General features: G+C 43.4%; 1 protein-coding gene across 5 annotated transcripts in view; it reads left to right on the plus strand.

The window, feature by feature from the left end:
• The window catches only part of EFNA5 (ephrin A5), a 350,956-nt gene that overhangs the window by 283,597 nt on the left and 53,390 nt on the right, over positions 1-13,969 (plus strand). For all 5 annotated transcript variants that reach the window (XM_083151700.1, XM_083151704.1, XM_083151702.1 and 2 more), the window contains one exon: positions 3,961-4,253. In XM_083151700.1, the coding sequence (XP_083007826.1) occupies positions 3,961-4,253 (293 nt within the window). The remainder of the gene's footprint in view (positions 1-3,960; positions 4,254-13,969) is intronic.

Below are 13,969 nucleotides of genomic sequence, written 5' to 3' on the forward strand. Positions count from 1 at the left end.
GATAGTATTAATATTCAGTCATGTCCATTGTTAGCAGTTTTTAAGTGTGGGACAAGTACAGCATATGTGGGGGATTACTAAGGTTTCCTTGAAGCAGCAATGGTTTCAATTAAAGCACTGACAAGCGGCCTATTAGTGAGTAATGAGTAAAGGAGTAGATTCTATTGGGTTCAGGTGTTAATGGTTGTAGTCATTAGGCGTACGTTCGCCTACCGCATGAACGAGTGGTGTCCGCAAAGCAATAGTACACTTGTGGACACCGCACATTTCTGCCCTTTTTGATCGCGTGCATTCGGAGTGGTTTCCGAATGTACGCCCCCCAACATAAGTGTACTCCCCCGTGTCCGCCCATGTTTCCGCCCCGTTTTGCCCACTTTGAAACTACGCCCATGTGTCATTCCGCATGACGCCCATAATACGCCCCTATTTCCCGACTGATAGCGGTGAACAGTTTTGGACGGGATTTGCCCGAACTGGTACCGAGTCAAGGCGTGGCACATGCGCGTAGCGTTCTCCACGCATGCGCAGACCCTGTAAAGACGCGATCCGTAAGTACGCGGTAAAGTCCGCGTCAATCAGAATAAGGGCCAATGTGTGATTGCCTTCATCTGTGCTGAACACCTTTCTGAGAAATTAACCTGTTTAAAACAGGTGATGGCAATCATACATTAAGGGGAAGTCTAGAAACAGAGCATTGTGTCCCTCCTGGAGAGGGTCATGTTGGGAGGTATGTGACAGAGAACCAGCCCAGTGAGCCCACAGACAGTGCCAGACACCCACTGCCTTCCCATGTTGCCCAGCACTGCTACTCCACAGCCACCAGGTGAGCGCCCCCCTCCCGCGATTTGCGGCAAAACCTCCCCCCCGCGCCCCCGCCCCCCCCCCCCCCGCGATTCGCGGCAAAAACACCCGCTCCCCCGCGACCCCCCCTACCGCAATTCGCAGCAAAAACACCCCCGCGACCCCCCCTCCCGCGATTCGCTGCAAAAAGAACCCCCCACGACCCCTCCCGCAATTCACGGCATAACCACCACCCCGCGACCCCCCCCTCCCGCGAATCGCGGCAAACCCTCCCCCGTGACCCCCCCCCGATTCACGGAAACCCCCCCCCCCGCGACCTCCCTCCCGCGATTCGCTGCAAAAAGAACCCCCCCGCGACCCCCCCTTGCACGATTGGCGGCACCCCCCCTGCGACCCCGCGATTCGCGGCACCCCCCCCCCCCCGCAATTCGCAGCAGCCCCAGGATTAAATGGCACATGCAAAACACTGACATGGCTATGGTCGACAATGAAAAAGGTTGACATGAGTTTTTGAAGATTTACTTTTAATTTTTTTAATTTTTTCATATTCATTGTCATGTGTCGACATGGACACCAATGAAGTGGCACACTTATGTCAACATTTACATGTGTTGACCTTTCTGTGTTGATTTTTTCTTGTGGCGATTCGCGTCACCCCCCCCCGCAACTCCCGCGATTCGCGGCACCCCCCGTGACCCCCCACCTCCCGCAATTCGCGGCAACCCCCCACCAGAACCCCTGTGAACCCCGCCCTCCCGCGATTCGCGGCACCCCCCCGTGATTCGCGGCAGCTCCAGAATTAAATTGCACATGGAAAACACTGACATGGCTATGGTCGACAATGAAAAAGGTTGACATGAGTTTTTGAAGTTTTTTTGTCATTTTTTGAATATTTTCATATTCATTCTCATGTGTCGACATGGACACCAATGAAGTGCCACACTTATGTCAACATTTACATGTGTTGACCTTTCTGTGTTGATTTTTTTCTTGTGGCGATTCGCGTCACACCCCCCGCAACCCCCCCTCCGGCGATTCGCGGCACCCCCCTGCGACCCCCCCCCCTCCCGCAATTCGCGGCAACCCCCCACCGGAACCCCCATGAACCCTGCTCTTCCGCGATTCGCGGCACCCACCCCCCGCAACCCCCCCTCCCGCAAATCGCGGCACCCCCCGCGATTCGCGGCAGCCCCAGGATTGAATGGCACATGCAAAACACTGGCACGGCTATGGTCGACAATAAAAAAGGTTGACATGAGTTCTTGAAGATTTATTTCATTTTTTGAATGTTTCATATTCATTGTCATGTGTCAACATGGACACCAATGAAGTGGCACACTTATGTCAACATTTACATGTGTTGACCTTTCTGTGTTGATATTTTCTTGTGGCGATTCGCGTCACACCCCCCGCAACCCCCCCCGCGATTCGCGGCACCCCCCGTGACCCCCCACCTCCCGCAATTCGCGGCAACCCCCCACCGGAACCCCTGTGAACCCCGCCCTCCCGCGATTCGCGGCACCCAACCCCGCGACCCCCCCTCCCGCAATTCGCGGCACCCCCCGTGATTCGCGGCAGCTCCAGAATTAAATTGCACATGGAAAACACTGACATGGCTATGGTCGACAATGAAAAAGGTTGACATGAGTTTTTGAAGTTTTTTTTTTTCATTTTTTGAATATTTTCATATTCATTCTCATGTGTCGACATGGACACCAATGAAGTGCCACACTTATGTCAACATTTACATGTGTTGACCTTTCTGTGTTGATTTTTTCTTGTGGCGATTTGCGTCACACCCCCCCCCCACAACCCCCACTCCCACGATTCACGGCACACACACACACACACCTCCCCTGCGATTCTCGGCACCCCACCCCGTGACCCCCCCTCCCGTGATTCACGGCACACCCCCGCGACCCCCCCTCCCATGATTCGCCGCAACCCCCGACACGTAACCCCCCCTCCCGCGATTCGCGGCACCCACGCGACCCCCCCTCCCGCAATTCGCGGCACCCCCCCGCGATTCGCGGCAGCTCCAGAATTAAATTGCACATGGAAAACACTGACATGGCTATGGTCGACAATGAAAAAGGTTGACATGAGTTTTTGAAGGTTTTTTTTTTCATTTTTTGAATATTTTCATATTCATTCTCATGTGTCGACATGGACACCAATGAAGTGCCACACTTATGTCAACATTTACATGTGTTGACCTTTCTGTGTTGATTTTTTCTTGTGGCGATTCGCGTCACACCCCCCCCACCCCCCCCGCAACCCCCACTCCCGCGATTCACGGCACACACACACACCCCCGCGATTCTCGGAACCCCACCCCGTGACCCCCCCTCCCGTGATTCACGGCACACCCCCCGCGACCCCTCCTACCATGATTCGCCGCAACCCCCGCCCCCGTAACCCCCCTCCCGCGATTTGCGGCAATCCACCCCGCGACCCCCCTCCCGCGATTCTCTGCAATCCCTCCCCTCCCGCGATTCGCAGCATCCACCCCCCCACAACCCCCCCTCCTGTAATTCGCGGCACCCCCCGCGACCCCCCCTCCTGCAATTCGCGGCACCCTCCGCGACCCCCCCTCCCGCGATTCGCGGACACCTAAGTTCCAATACAGGGCATCTTTCATACAATTCTAACCATATTTCTCATATACAAACGTTCACAAATTTAGGGGGCGCAGCCCCTTACGACGGTGTGAAGAGCGCCCGTAGGGCGCGATGAATCACCTAGTTTATTAATAACAATGATGCTTGACAGTGTTTAATAACAATCATATTTTAGACAATTGGATCTGGGTAACCTGTATATATTTTCTATAGAAGCCCTTCTTCGGAACAATTGTGTTTATTTCAGTATTTTTTAAATGATACTTTTATGCATATAACCTTTATTATAATAATAATAATAATAATAATTATTATTATTATTATTATTATTATTATTATTATTATCATCATCATTATTATTTGCAATTGATGTTCCAACATATCTTTTAGATGTTAGTAAATAAATTAGCTAGATCCTGTCTTATTGCAGTGATCCTACATAATGTACAGCATTTTGCTTCTAGCTATATGTACATGTATCAGAATTACTTTAGTAACCATATTAACCATCGTTTTTTCTTTCTTCCTCTAATGGCAGGTTCATGAGAGGTGACTATCACATTGATGTCTGTATCAACGATTATCTAGATGTATTCTGCCCTCATTATGAAGATTCCGTACCTGAAGATAGAACTGAACGATACGTTTTATTCATGGTGAACTTTGATGGCTACAGCTCCTGTGATCATACATCCAAAGGCTTCAAAAGATGGGAGTGCAATCGGCCCCACTCCTCCAATGGACCACTAAAGTTTTCAGAAAAATTCCAACTCTTCACACCCTTCTCATTAGGATTTGAATTTAGACCAGGAAGAGAATATTACTATATATGTAAGTATATGATCAATTATTTTTATTCAGATTCCCTTATACATGCAATGATCACTTTACTATTGCCTTCCTCCCTTGAGTGTAGATGACACTCAGTCCCAGATTTGTTTTAGGATAATGTAAAGTAGGCTCATGACTAGCACTGCATAATTGGAGGGGCGGCAATCGTCCACTTGTTTTATACTCTAACCATGTATGTCAGTATAAAGAAAAAAATGCAATACATACTTTTTAGACTATGGGGGTATTCAATCTAGGATCACGGCTGTCGATCCCTGCTGACAGCCGTGATCCTGACCCGTATGCAGTCAGCCTGACAGCTGAACGACAGGCAGGATTCAATGTCCTGTCTGCCGATCGGCGCAAAGGGGCATGGCCACGAAAACGGCCTTGGATTGTCGATCTGCGGCCGGGATCGCGACAATCCACAGCCGTCATTGGCAGAACTGGCCCGACAGCTTTTAAAGTCGGGCCCGTTCTGCCGTGTTCCCACTTCAATGCTGTCACTAAGGACAGCATTAAATAGGGAGCCGCCACTATTTCCCCCATTGGAAATAGCGGAGGCACATTGAATACCCCCCTACATTTTGGATCGAAGTTAACCTGACAGTGTTTTCCAAAAATGATTGCTCTGGAACTATTACATTGATCTCATCACCAACTGATGAATGTGTCTTTCTGGTTTCCAAATACAATAAGCTCACATGTATCTCAAATATCATTGCAAAATATGGAGTTTAATACATCTACTGTTAGGTTGCACGGCTGGACTGGCAATCTGACAAATGCCAGAAGGGCCAATCTGGCTGTGTATGAACTAATGGCCGATCAGCTCCGCCTCCCAGCCTTCTGCTCAGCCAGGATGCTTAGACATGACCATGCATTGTGAGATGTTGTCAAATGCTGCTCGACCAAGGTATGGTCCCACCCCCTTTCCAAGACTATTCCTGTTAGATTGCATTACATTTTGCAAATGTGTGTGCTTTCACCATGTAAAAGGAGCAACATGGGTTATATGTACAGAACGCAAATAAATAAAAATACAGGTTTAGGTGAGGTAGTTTTTTTTTATTCTGTTTTTCTACAAGACAAATGTATAAATTGAGCGGTTTGAAGATATGAAAATTGAAAAAGTAGTTTTGCTTTATTTGACAGATGGACACTGTGCTTATTACACTAGTAAACAAGACATTGGGCCTGATTCTGGTTCACTCACAAAGAACATTTGGTTTGCTAATGGACAAAACCATGTGCACTGCAGGTGGGACAGATGTAAAAAGAATTAGATTTGGGTCAATTATTTTGTTTCTGTGCAGGGTAAATATTGACTGCTTTATTTTTACACTGCAATGTAGATAAAATTTTGAAGTAAAAACCACATGCAAAACTAACATTCTCTGCACATGTTACATCAGCCCCACCGGCAGTGTACATGGTTTTGTCCATTAGCGAACCAAATATTATTTGCGAGTAAAGCAGAATCAGGCCCATTATATAATATATTAATAAACATAAACGCTAATCCCTCATTAACCAGCATTCTGAGGTCAATTCATTTTTAACAGCATGCACCCATTTTGACAATCAGTAATTTGTACTCATGGGAGGTAAGCAGGTCCGGACTGGCCATTTGGCACTTCTGGCAAATGCCAGAGGGGCCGATAGCCAGGTGGGCTGATTTCTTCTTGTAAGGTGGAGGCTCTGCTTCCTGATTGGTGCACAAAGAGAGACGATGGACTCGCGGAAGGTCCGGCAGCTCTCTCTCTGTGCACCGCTGAGTTCCTGCAAGCCGAGAGAGGCAGCGCATGCATGCGTGTGCACAAATGCCAAGCCGATTCGGTGGCCCAGTTTGTCGCTGGAGGTAAGCAAGTGCTATCTCGCTTACACACTATTTAAAAAGTGCATAAAGGTAATGTAAATTGGGTTCTTATTAACCTATGGAACACTTTACGTGCTGAATTCAATAAGCAGCGCCACTATTCAATTACAGCCCCCTTTCCTCATGCTATAAATTTCCCGCTAATGCCTGTTAGCCGATGGACTCTTGATAAGTTCCCACAGCTAAGGGTTAACAGGTCTGCAGCGCTCATGATCAGAACATTTAAAAAATAAGTTAACTTAAGCCTGTGGGCTTCTGTGGGCTATATTTAAATAGCCCTGGAAGATTAATTAGCTTGGGGTAATTACACATGAATAATTGAATTTGTCCCTAAGTAAACATGTTTTCTAGAAAACAAGTAATTTTCTTTTTAGCATACATTGTTTATTTAAAACAACTAATAAGAGTGTAGAATAAAAATATGTAACATTGAGGTGGTTCAGTATGATTTCCCAGCATTCAAAATACTGACAAGCATTGACAGACATTCAAAATATTGACATGTTCAAAATGCTGATATTCAATATACTGTGCTCACATGTTCAAAATGCCGACATGGTCAAAATGGCAACATTTAAAATGTTGACATGTCAAAAAAGTCAGCATTTTGGTTAACTTTGTCAACATGGACACCGTATAAGTGTGCCACTTATCCTCGCTTATCCTCGCATGGTTCACTGTGCTCTTCATGCTTCGGGTACACTTTTGTAATCTAGCTTTATACACACTTGGATCATTAAGTAAGAACAAGTGGGTTTCAAATGAAAATTCAAAAACTAATGTTGACTTTTTGACATGTTGACTTTTTAAATGTTCACATTTTGACCATGCCTGCATAAGGAATGTCGGCATTTTGAACATACTGTACTGGTATTTTGACTGTCTGCCAAAGGTTGTTGTTGTTTTTGACCATCAGTATTTTTGGGGGGTTAATTGACTGCATCCCCCTTTAGGCACAGCTGTATTAGCTGGCAGCCCAAACAGTAAATTAATCTAGTTATGAGATTTAATTTATAAGATCAACAATGGACGTGTGAAGATTTGTACAAATATGATATCCATGGAGGCAGCCTCAGCACATTATAAAATATCATCATTATATAACGAGACTTACAGTACATTAGCGGATGGAGTGACCATTATCTGCAGCAATGCACTAAAGTCTTAAGTGTTTCAATTTTACTTTGAGTTGTATGCCCTATAGGGTATGTTGTTTCAAATATGTTATAGTACTAGATACATTCTATTGTTTTTGGTAATTTAATATATCATTTACTTTTTTGATACAGTTTTATAAAAACAATCGGTACTTATGAGTTATCTCGGCGCCCGATTTTTTGATTGTATGCCTTAAGTTAAGGCATACAATCAGATGCGATGCGATGCGATATCGCATCGCATCGCATCGCATGCGACCATCGGATGCGATGACCCGATTTTTCCATAGGAATCAATGTTAAAATGGACTGAGTCCATTTTAACATGGAATTCAATGGGAAAAGGGGTCCTTTTCATACCCCTACTATCCAAGTGGGCATGGAGTTGGATATAAACCTGTGGCGAGCGTAGCGAGCCACCGAGCCCGAAGCGTGGCGAGCGAAGCGAGCCCCGCGAGGGGACGGTATTCTGTGTCCCCTCGCGGGGCTCGCTACGCTCGCCACGCTTCGGGCTCGGTGGCTCGCTACGCTCGCCACAGGTTTATATCCAACTCCATGCCCACTTGGATAGTAGGGGTATGAAAAGGACCCCTTTTCCCATTGAATTCCATGTTAAAATGGAGTCAGTCCATTTTAACATTGATTCCTATGGAAAAATCGGGTCATCGCATCGCATCGCATCCGATGGTCGCATGCGATGCGATGCGATGTGCCCGATCCGACCCGATTTAGAAATCGGGCGCCCAGTTAACTCACAAGTACCAAACAATCTTATGTAGTGGTTCTCAAATGCGGTCCTCAGGACCCCCACAGTTTATGTTTTTTTGTATACTGTAGGGTCATGAGGATGAGTTTGAGAACCTGTGGACTAATCCAATTGAAGTTATAGGATTCTTTTGCGCATTTTGTACATACACTTTTTTTTTTTAACAACAATGCTGAAGATTGGATGCTTAGACTTTCAATGATGCAGAAATGTCCCATCTCCCTGATGTAAATTGCTCTGAGCCTCTTTCATATTGTAATTTAAACTTAAATGACTACTTGATTAAATATATCAACTCCAAAGGCAGAAGAAACTGTCTACACTTTATACAAACTTAAATCTGAACTATGTTTGATTCACCATTGGCAGCTTTTAAGAGTTCTCTTCGCTGTCAGGGGAGTAGAATCCTGATTCCTAATGCATCTTGTTCTCTTGCAAACTGTGGCCTGTAATTTTGACCTAAGAAATCAACAATGATACGGCACTTCCTGTATGATAATATACTTCTCATTAGTAAGCTGGAGATATTTTCATCTCCTTGTCTAACATGACACTTGTGACCCAAAGGACTATACAGAAGAAGGAATTGTGTTCAGTTCATTCCCGTTAGAAGGATGTCATGATGAGGTGTAGATAATTTAAAAATGAAGTCAATGTGTAGGGTAGCTGAATTAGCATGCATAGCTGCTATTTTCTGGCCAGGACAGGCTATTCTGTGGAGACATTTAATGTAGGACAGTTCATTCTGCATGTCACAGATTGATCTTTGTATCTGCCAATCTGCCAATCCAGCTATATTTACTGGCCAGCACATAAATATTTCCATGCCCACATTTCAGCATTTTCAAATGTGGGCACAGTTAAATAGTAGGTATAGGTACATAGTTCATTCAAGTATTCCATGAGCATGATAATAGCTGTTTTGAATGTGGGATTACATAACATGGGTAATGCCACCCAAGTTTGGGGGCAGTGGGGGATGCAGCTGAACTCAGGCGTTATTTTAAAGGGGCAATCACTTACAAGGCATGGTGTTGCCTTGTAAGTGATTGTCCCTTTAAAAAACCTGAGAGATCTTTCGGCATCCCACACTAATGCCGAACTCGGGCAGCATTACATTCCACCCTATATGTCTCGTAGAAGACAATAATTCTCATATATAGAGACTGCTATGCCATTTGTGCCAACGGATACAATTTTGTAATCGGTTTTAATCAGTAATACATTTATCTCTGATAACTTCAGGTTGTAAACAAGTTTATTAAGCCCTGTCTACTTCTGTCACTGAATGGAACATCTACAGTCTTAAAACAACAATAAAGGAAACAATAAAACCAACCTAGTTTTATCTCATAAGTTATTGCTGTCAGGGTTGCCATCAGAAATTGTGGATCCCAGTACTGACAAAATAGGATGCTCCACACCACTACTTACATACTGCTCCATAGCCACACCAAACATCTTTCCCCATAGGCACATACACTGTCCCATAGCCACACATGTTGCCCCATAGCTACACAAACACATTGCTCCAAAGTCATACATCCTGCACCATTGCTACACACATGCTGCCCCATAGACACACACAATGCCCCCCAGCTACACACACTGCCCCATGGCTGAACACACACTGCCCCATAGCCACGCATGCACCGACCAACGCGCGCGCACACACACACACACACACACACACACACACACAGACACACAGACAATGCCCCCCCAGCTACACACACTGCCCCATAGCCAAACACACACACTGCCCCATAGTCATGCATTCACCCACCCACACACAAACACACACACAATGATCTACTGAGCTACACAAACACTGCCCCATGGTGTATACTGTATGTACAATACACAGAGTATATGAGGGAGAAAACATACATAATAAGGTGGAAGACATATGGGTGTGGCCATAGACATGTGGGTATGTACACAACCTTTACTATCAGCCTTAATGTGTCTATAAGAGGAAGATGTACTATGTCTTGGAGAGTGATAAAGTGGAGAGACATAAAGTACCAGCCAATCAGCATTTAAGTGCCTTGTTACAGGCTGTGCTTGAAAAATATAAGGAGCTGATTGGTTGGTAGTTTCTCACTCTTAGACTTAGTAAATTTTTAAAAGTGTAAAAATAGCATTATTTTGTAAATACAGTTTTAAGAAAAAAGGATGTATTGCCATCTGTGCGACCTGCTAGACAACTGGTCGCCATTATACTGTTATGATGACAGCCTATTTTTTGTGGGGGCCTTGAGCCTGAATAACTCTGGTGCTTGCATATCGCAAGCTCCTGTACCACATTTCCCCTTTAGACGCCAACATCACCGTAAAAGAAGCAATTACAATACTGTAGGTTCTTAGACCCAAGTGGCAGGAGAAGTGAGAATGAAGAAGTAAAAAAAAAAAAAAAAAAATTTCCATTAATAAGTATTAACTGAAATCCTTTTGATCAAATGATTACCAATTTCTTAGAGTGGGAATAGATTTGGTAACTTTGCATATGGTTTCATTTACCTCAGAAAATCCCCTTGTGGTCCTCCAGATGGAATTCTACTTTTCTTCTATATTGTCACCCGCATAAAGCACATGCTGTCTGTTTCCTTTAGCGGTAGATAATTATGCTAAATATTATTACAGTTTTGAAGGCCATATTTTCATGCCTTTTCAATGTTAAATCTCTATGTTGACATCACACAGAAAACAAACTGAAATGGGAACCAGTACCTACAGATGGTACCACGCCAGAGAACTGTGGCTTGATGCTTCATTAAGTTCCTGCTTCCCTGCTCGCCTGTCATGATTTATCTGTAAACCAGTGTTCTGACAGAACTGGAATGAGCAGAATTAATTTTGCTTGTATAATAGTACAAAGAAACAAAACCACATCGTTATATAACTGACTTTCTAATATGTGGTTATATAAAAAAAAAATCAAGGCTTTGAAGCCAAAACTGGGACGTGGCTTTTATAAATCTCTCCCGGTTAGTGTGAAGAGCAGCTTTTACAGAATTATTATACACAGAGCAAACATACTTTTTATTGGCTGTAAGGAAGCTTTGTTACTTATTACTAATACCTTTTGACCCATAATTAGCTGTATTTCTGATATGACTTTTGTCATGTTTTTATTTTTGTTGTATGTTTTACCTTTTTGCGTCTGCATCTTTTTCCTGTTTTGTGGCATTGTAGCTAACGGAATTTATGGGGCGGCTACTGACAACCTGGGACATTCTTACCTGTTATGATGGCACACAAATGTGCCTGAACATTCGGGCTGGCAATAAATCTCCTACAGTCTAAGAGCACTAAGGTCTGAATTCGATCCCGATGCGCATGTTGCAAACCCCAGGAGCGAACGCCTTTGCCAGTTTCACACTTTCCAAGGTGTTTACTCAATTATGGGAAGGCAGGCGGCGGTCGCTGGGGTCTGGCCAGCGTTTTATGGGTGTGTCCATGCATGCTTGGGTTGGGCAGCTAACATCACATGATGTCATCTCCTGCCCCCATTTCGGCCATCACTGTTAAGGATAAAAGAAAGCATAGACTTACATTTATATATGAAGGGAAGTAAAATCATTAGTTAGTGAACCACCATAGAATGATGTTTCCTCCGTGCGGCCGCATATGAGCGCATGTGTAAGCATACACATCTGCTCGCATGTTATGTCGACATGGACACCATATAAGTGTGCTCTCCATGCTTTGGACATGGTGCCATGCTGCACCCTGTGCACTTTTATAATCTAACTCTATGCCCAAAGCATGGCGATGACCGTCTTGGTATGAACCAAGACGGTCTAAAAAAATAATAATGAAAAACTCGTGTCAACCTTTTCACTGTCGACCATGTCAATATAAACTTTTTGCTTGTTGACCTTTTGGCAGTGTTGACAGGGTATGTCAACCATTAGTGGTCGACAAAGTGACTGTCGACCTAGACGTTGTCTAGAATACCTATACAATTTGAATTTTATTAATAAATATGTTTTCAGAGGCAATTCTTTCAATTCTTTAAATTCTGTGATTGTCCCTTTTCATTAATAAGATTTCACAACAATAAAGGAAAAGCTTTTGTGTAAATACTTTAAGACGTCACATGTAAAATAAATTGTGTAGAATAGGTGCCAATATGAATTTATATTCTGCAAATCACCGCAATCTTCTGCAAATGTTATTAGAATATTACAATATTTAAAAAGACCTATTCACATGGAGGAACCATGGAAAATAGGTTTTGCAGCAAATTAAAGTACTAACATGCTAAACCTGATTGAATGCATTTCCAGTGTGTTCAGTTCACATAAAATAAATATCCCTGAATTCAGCTAGCTTTGTAAGCCCATTCAATGAATCAATTTGTAAAATACAATTAACTTAGTCCAGGCCAGTGAGATAAAGGAATAGATAAATACGTTACTTATTAGCCGTTTGTCTGATTTACACTAAATAATGTGCCGTTTTCAATCTGCATTCTGCTTTAGCCTGATAAAGGAACATCATTTTAATAACAGTTTGGTGTATGGATAATGTAGTAGTGTTATGCAGAGGCAGAAATGTGTATTTTATATGAACTAAATTTCTACTGATTCTAAAATAGGCAATAAAACGACTCTGCTGTATATACTATGAGTAGCCCCACACACAGTGGAAGTGCTACTGTATATTCTAACAGACAGGTGTGCTATGCATAACAGACTGACTCGCGCAGTCAGCCATATGGTGTGCCCTGGTCTTTGACAGATTTTACCTTCTACAGGAAAGATGTTTGAGCAAGTGTGTGGGACTGCATACACAATAGGCATCAGACTATATTTATGATCAGTAGTAGGTCAGTGCCTCTACATCTGCAGTTTAAGGCCCCTGAACCTGCTGCAGATGTATTAGGATTATATCTCAATATAAATATATTCTATAATAGATATGTTTTTTCCTATATGACTCATATAGTTTGTGTATTGGTCAGGGTCAATTGAGTTCTCTGCATCGGGCCCTATATGAGGGAATGAGAAAGAGTTGAGTATCCCTTATCTGAAATACTTGGGACCACAAGCATTTTGGAATATATATATTATTTCCATACTTACCTGGTCCCCTGGTGGGGTCTCGATGGTCTCCCAATGTCCAAGGTGTCCCCTGGCATCCACAACGGCCTTCAGGATCCTCTTCAGCAGCATCTCCGGTCCCAGAGGTGCATTGGGTGAGTGCGCGGGCGCACCGGTGACATCACCGGCATGATCACACACTTGCGCAATGCACCCCTGGGACTGGAGATGATGCTGACTGAAGAGGTAACTGTGAAAAAAGGGGTGTGGAAATAAAAAAAAAAAGAAATATGAAATATTCTGAAAAACCACGTTTTTGGAATATTTTGTTTTTTGGAATACAAATATAAGGGAGAGACTTATAAGGGAGTACATATTTTGCATCTTTTGATAATACAAAAAATTCACAATCTTAAAAAAATATTTTTTTTAGAAAAAATAGTTTGTCAGTAAAGTGGTTAAATGTAACAGACAAAGGGAAGTCAGTATATGTATACGTATTCACTTTCATTCAACTTTGAATCATTTATGTCATCATTACATTTTCCTTTTATTTGGAATCAAACTTGACAAAAAGCGAATGCTAAAATAAAATAATTTCATGAATATATTTTTGGCTGTTCATAATGGCAAATGCTGAAATATGCATACCTTTGTTATTATTTTCTTCACGCTGATGAATCAACCCATGTACGGGTCAGACCTTCCCTATTGGCTCTACAATGCGAAATGTATTCAGTGCAACATGGAACACTGAACAAATGTAAAAAAAAAGAATGGTTTCGACAGGCATTTGGAATAAATTAGATGTAGCCCATTGGTTCAGTGCCATCCATGTGCTTTCTTTTTATGCAGCTCTAACT

This window comes from Crinia signifera, chromosome 1 (assembly GCF_055691185.1).
Source record: "Crinia signifera chromosome 1, ASM5569118v1, whole genome shotgun sequence".
Classification (NCBI taxonomy): domain Eukaryota; kingdom Metazoa; phylum Chordata; class Amphibia; order Anura; family Myobatrachidae; genus Crinia; species Crinia signifera.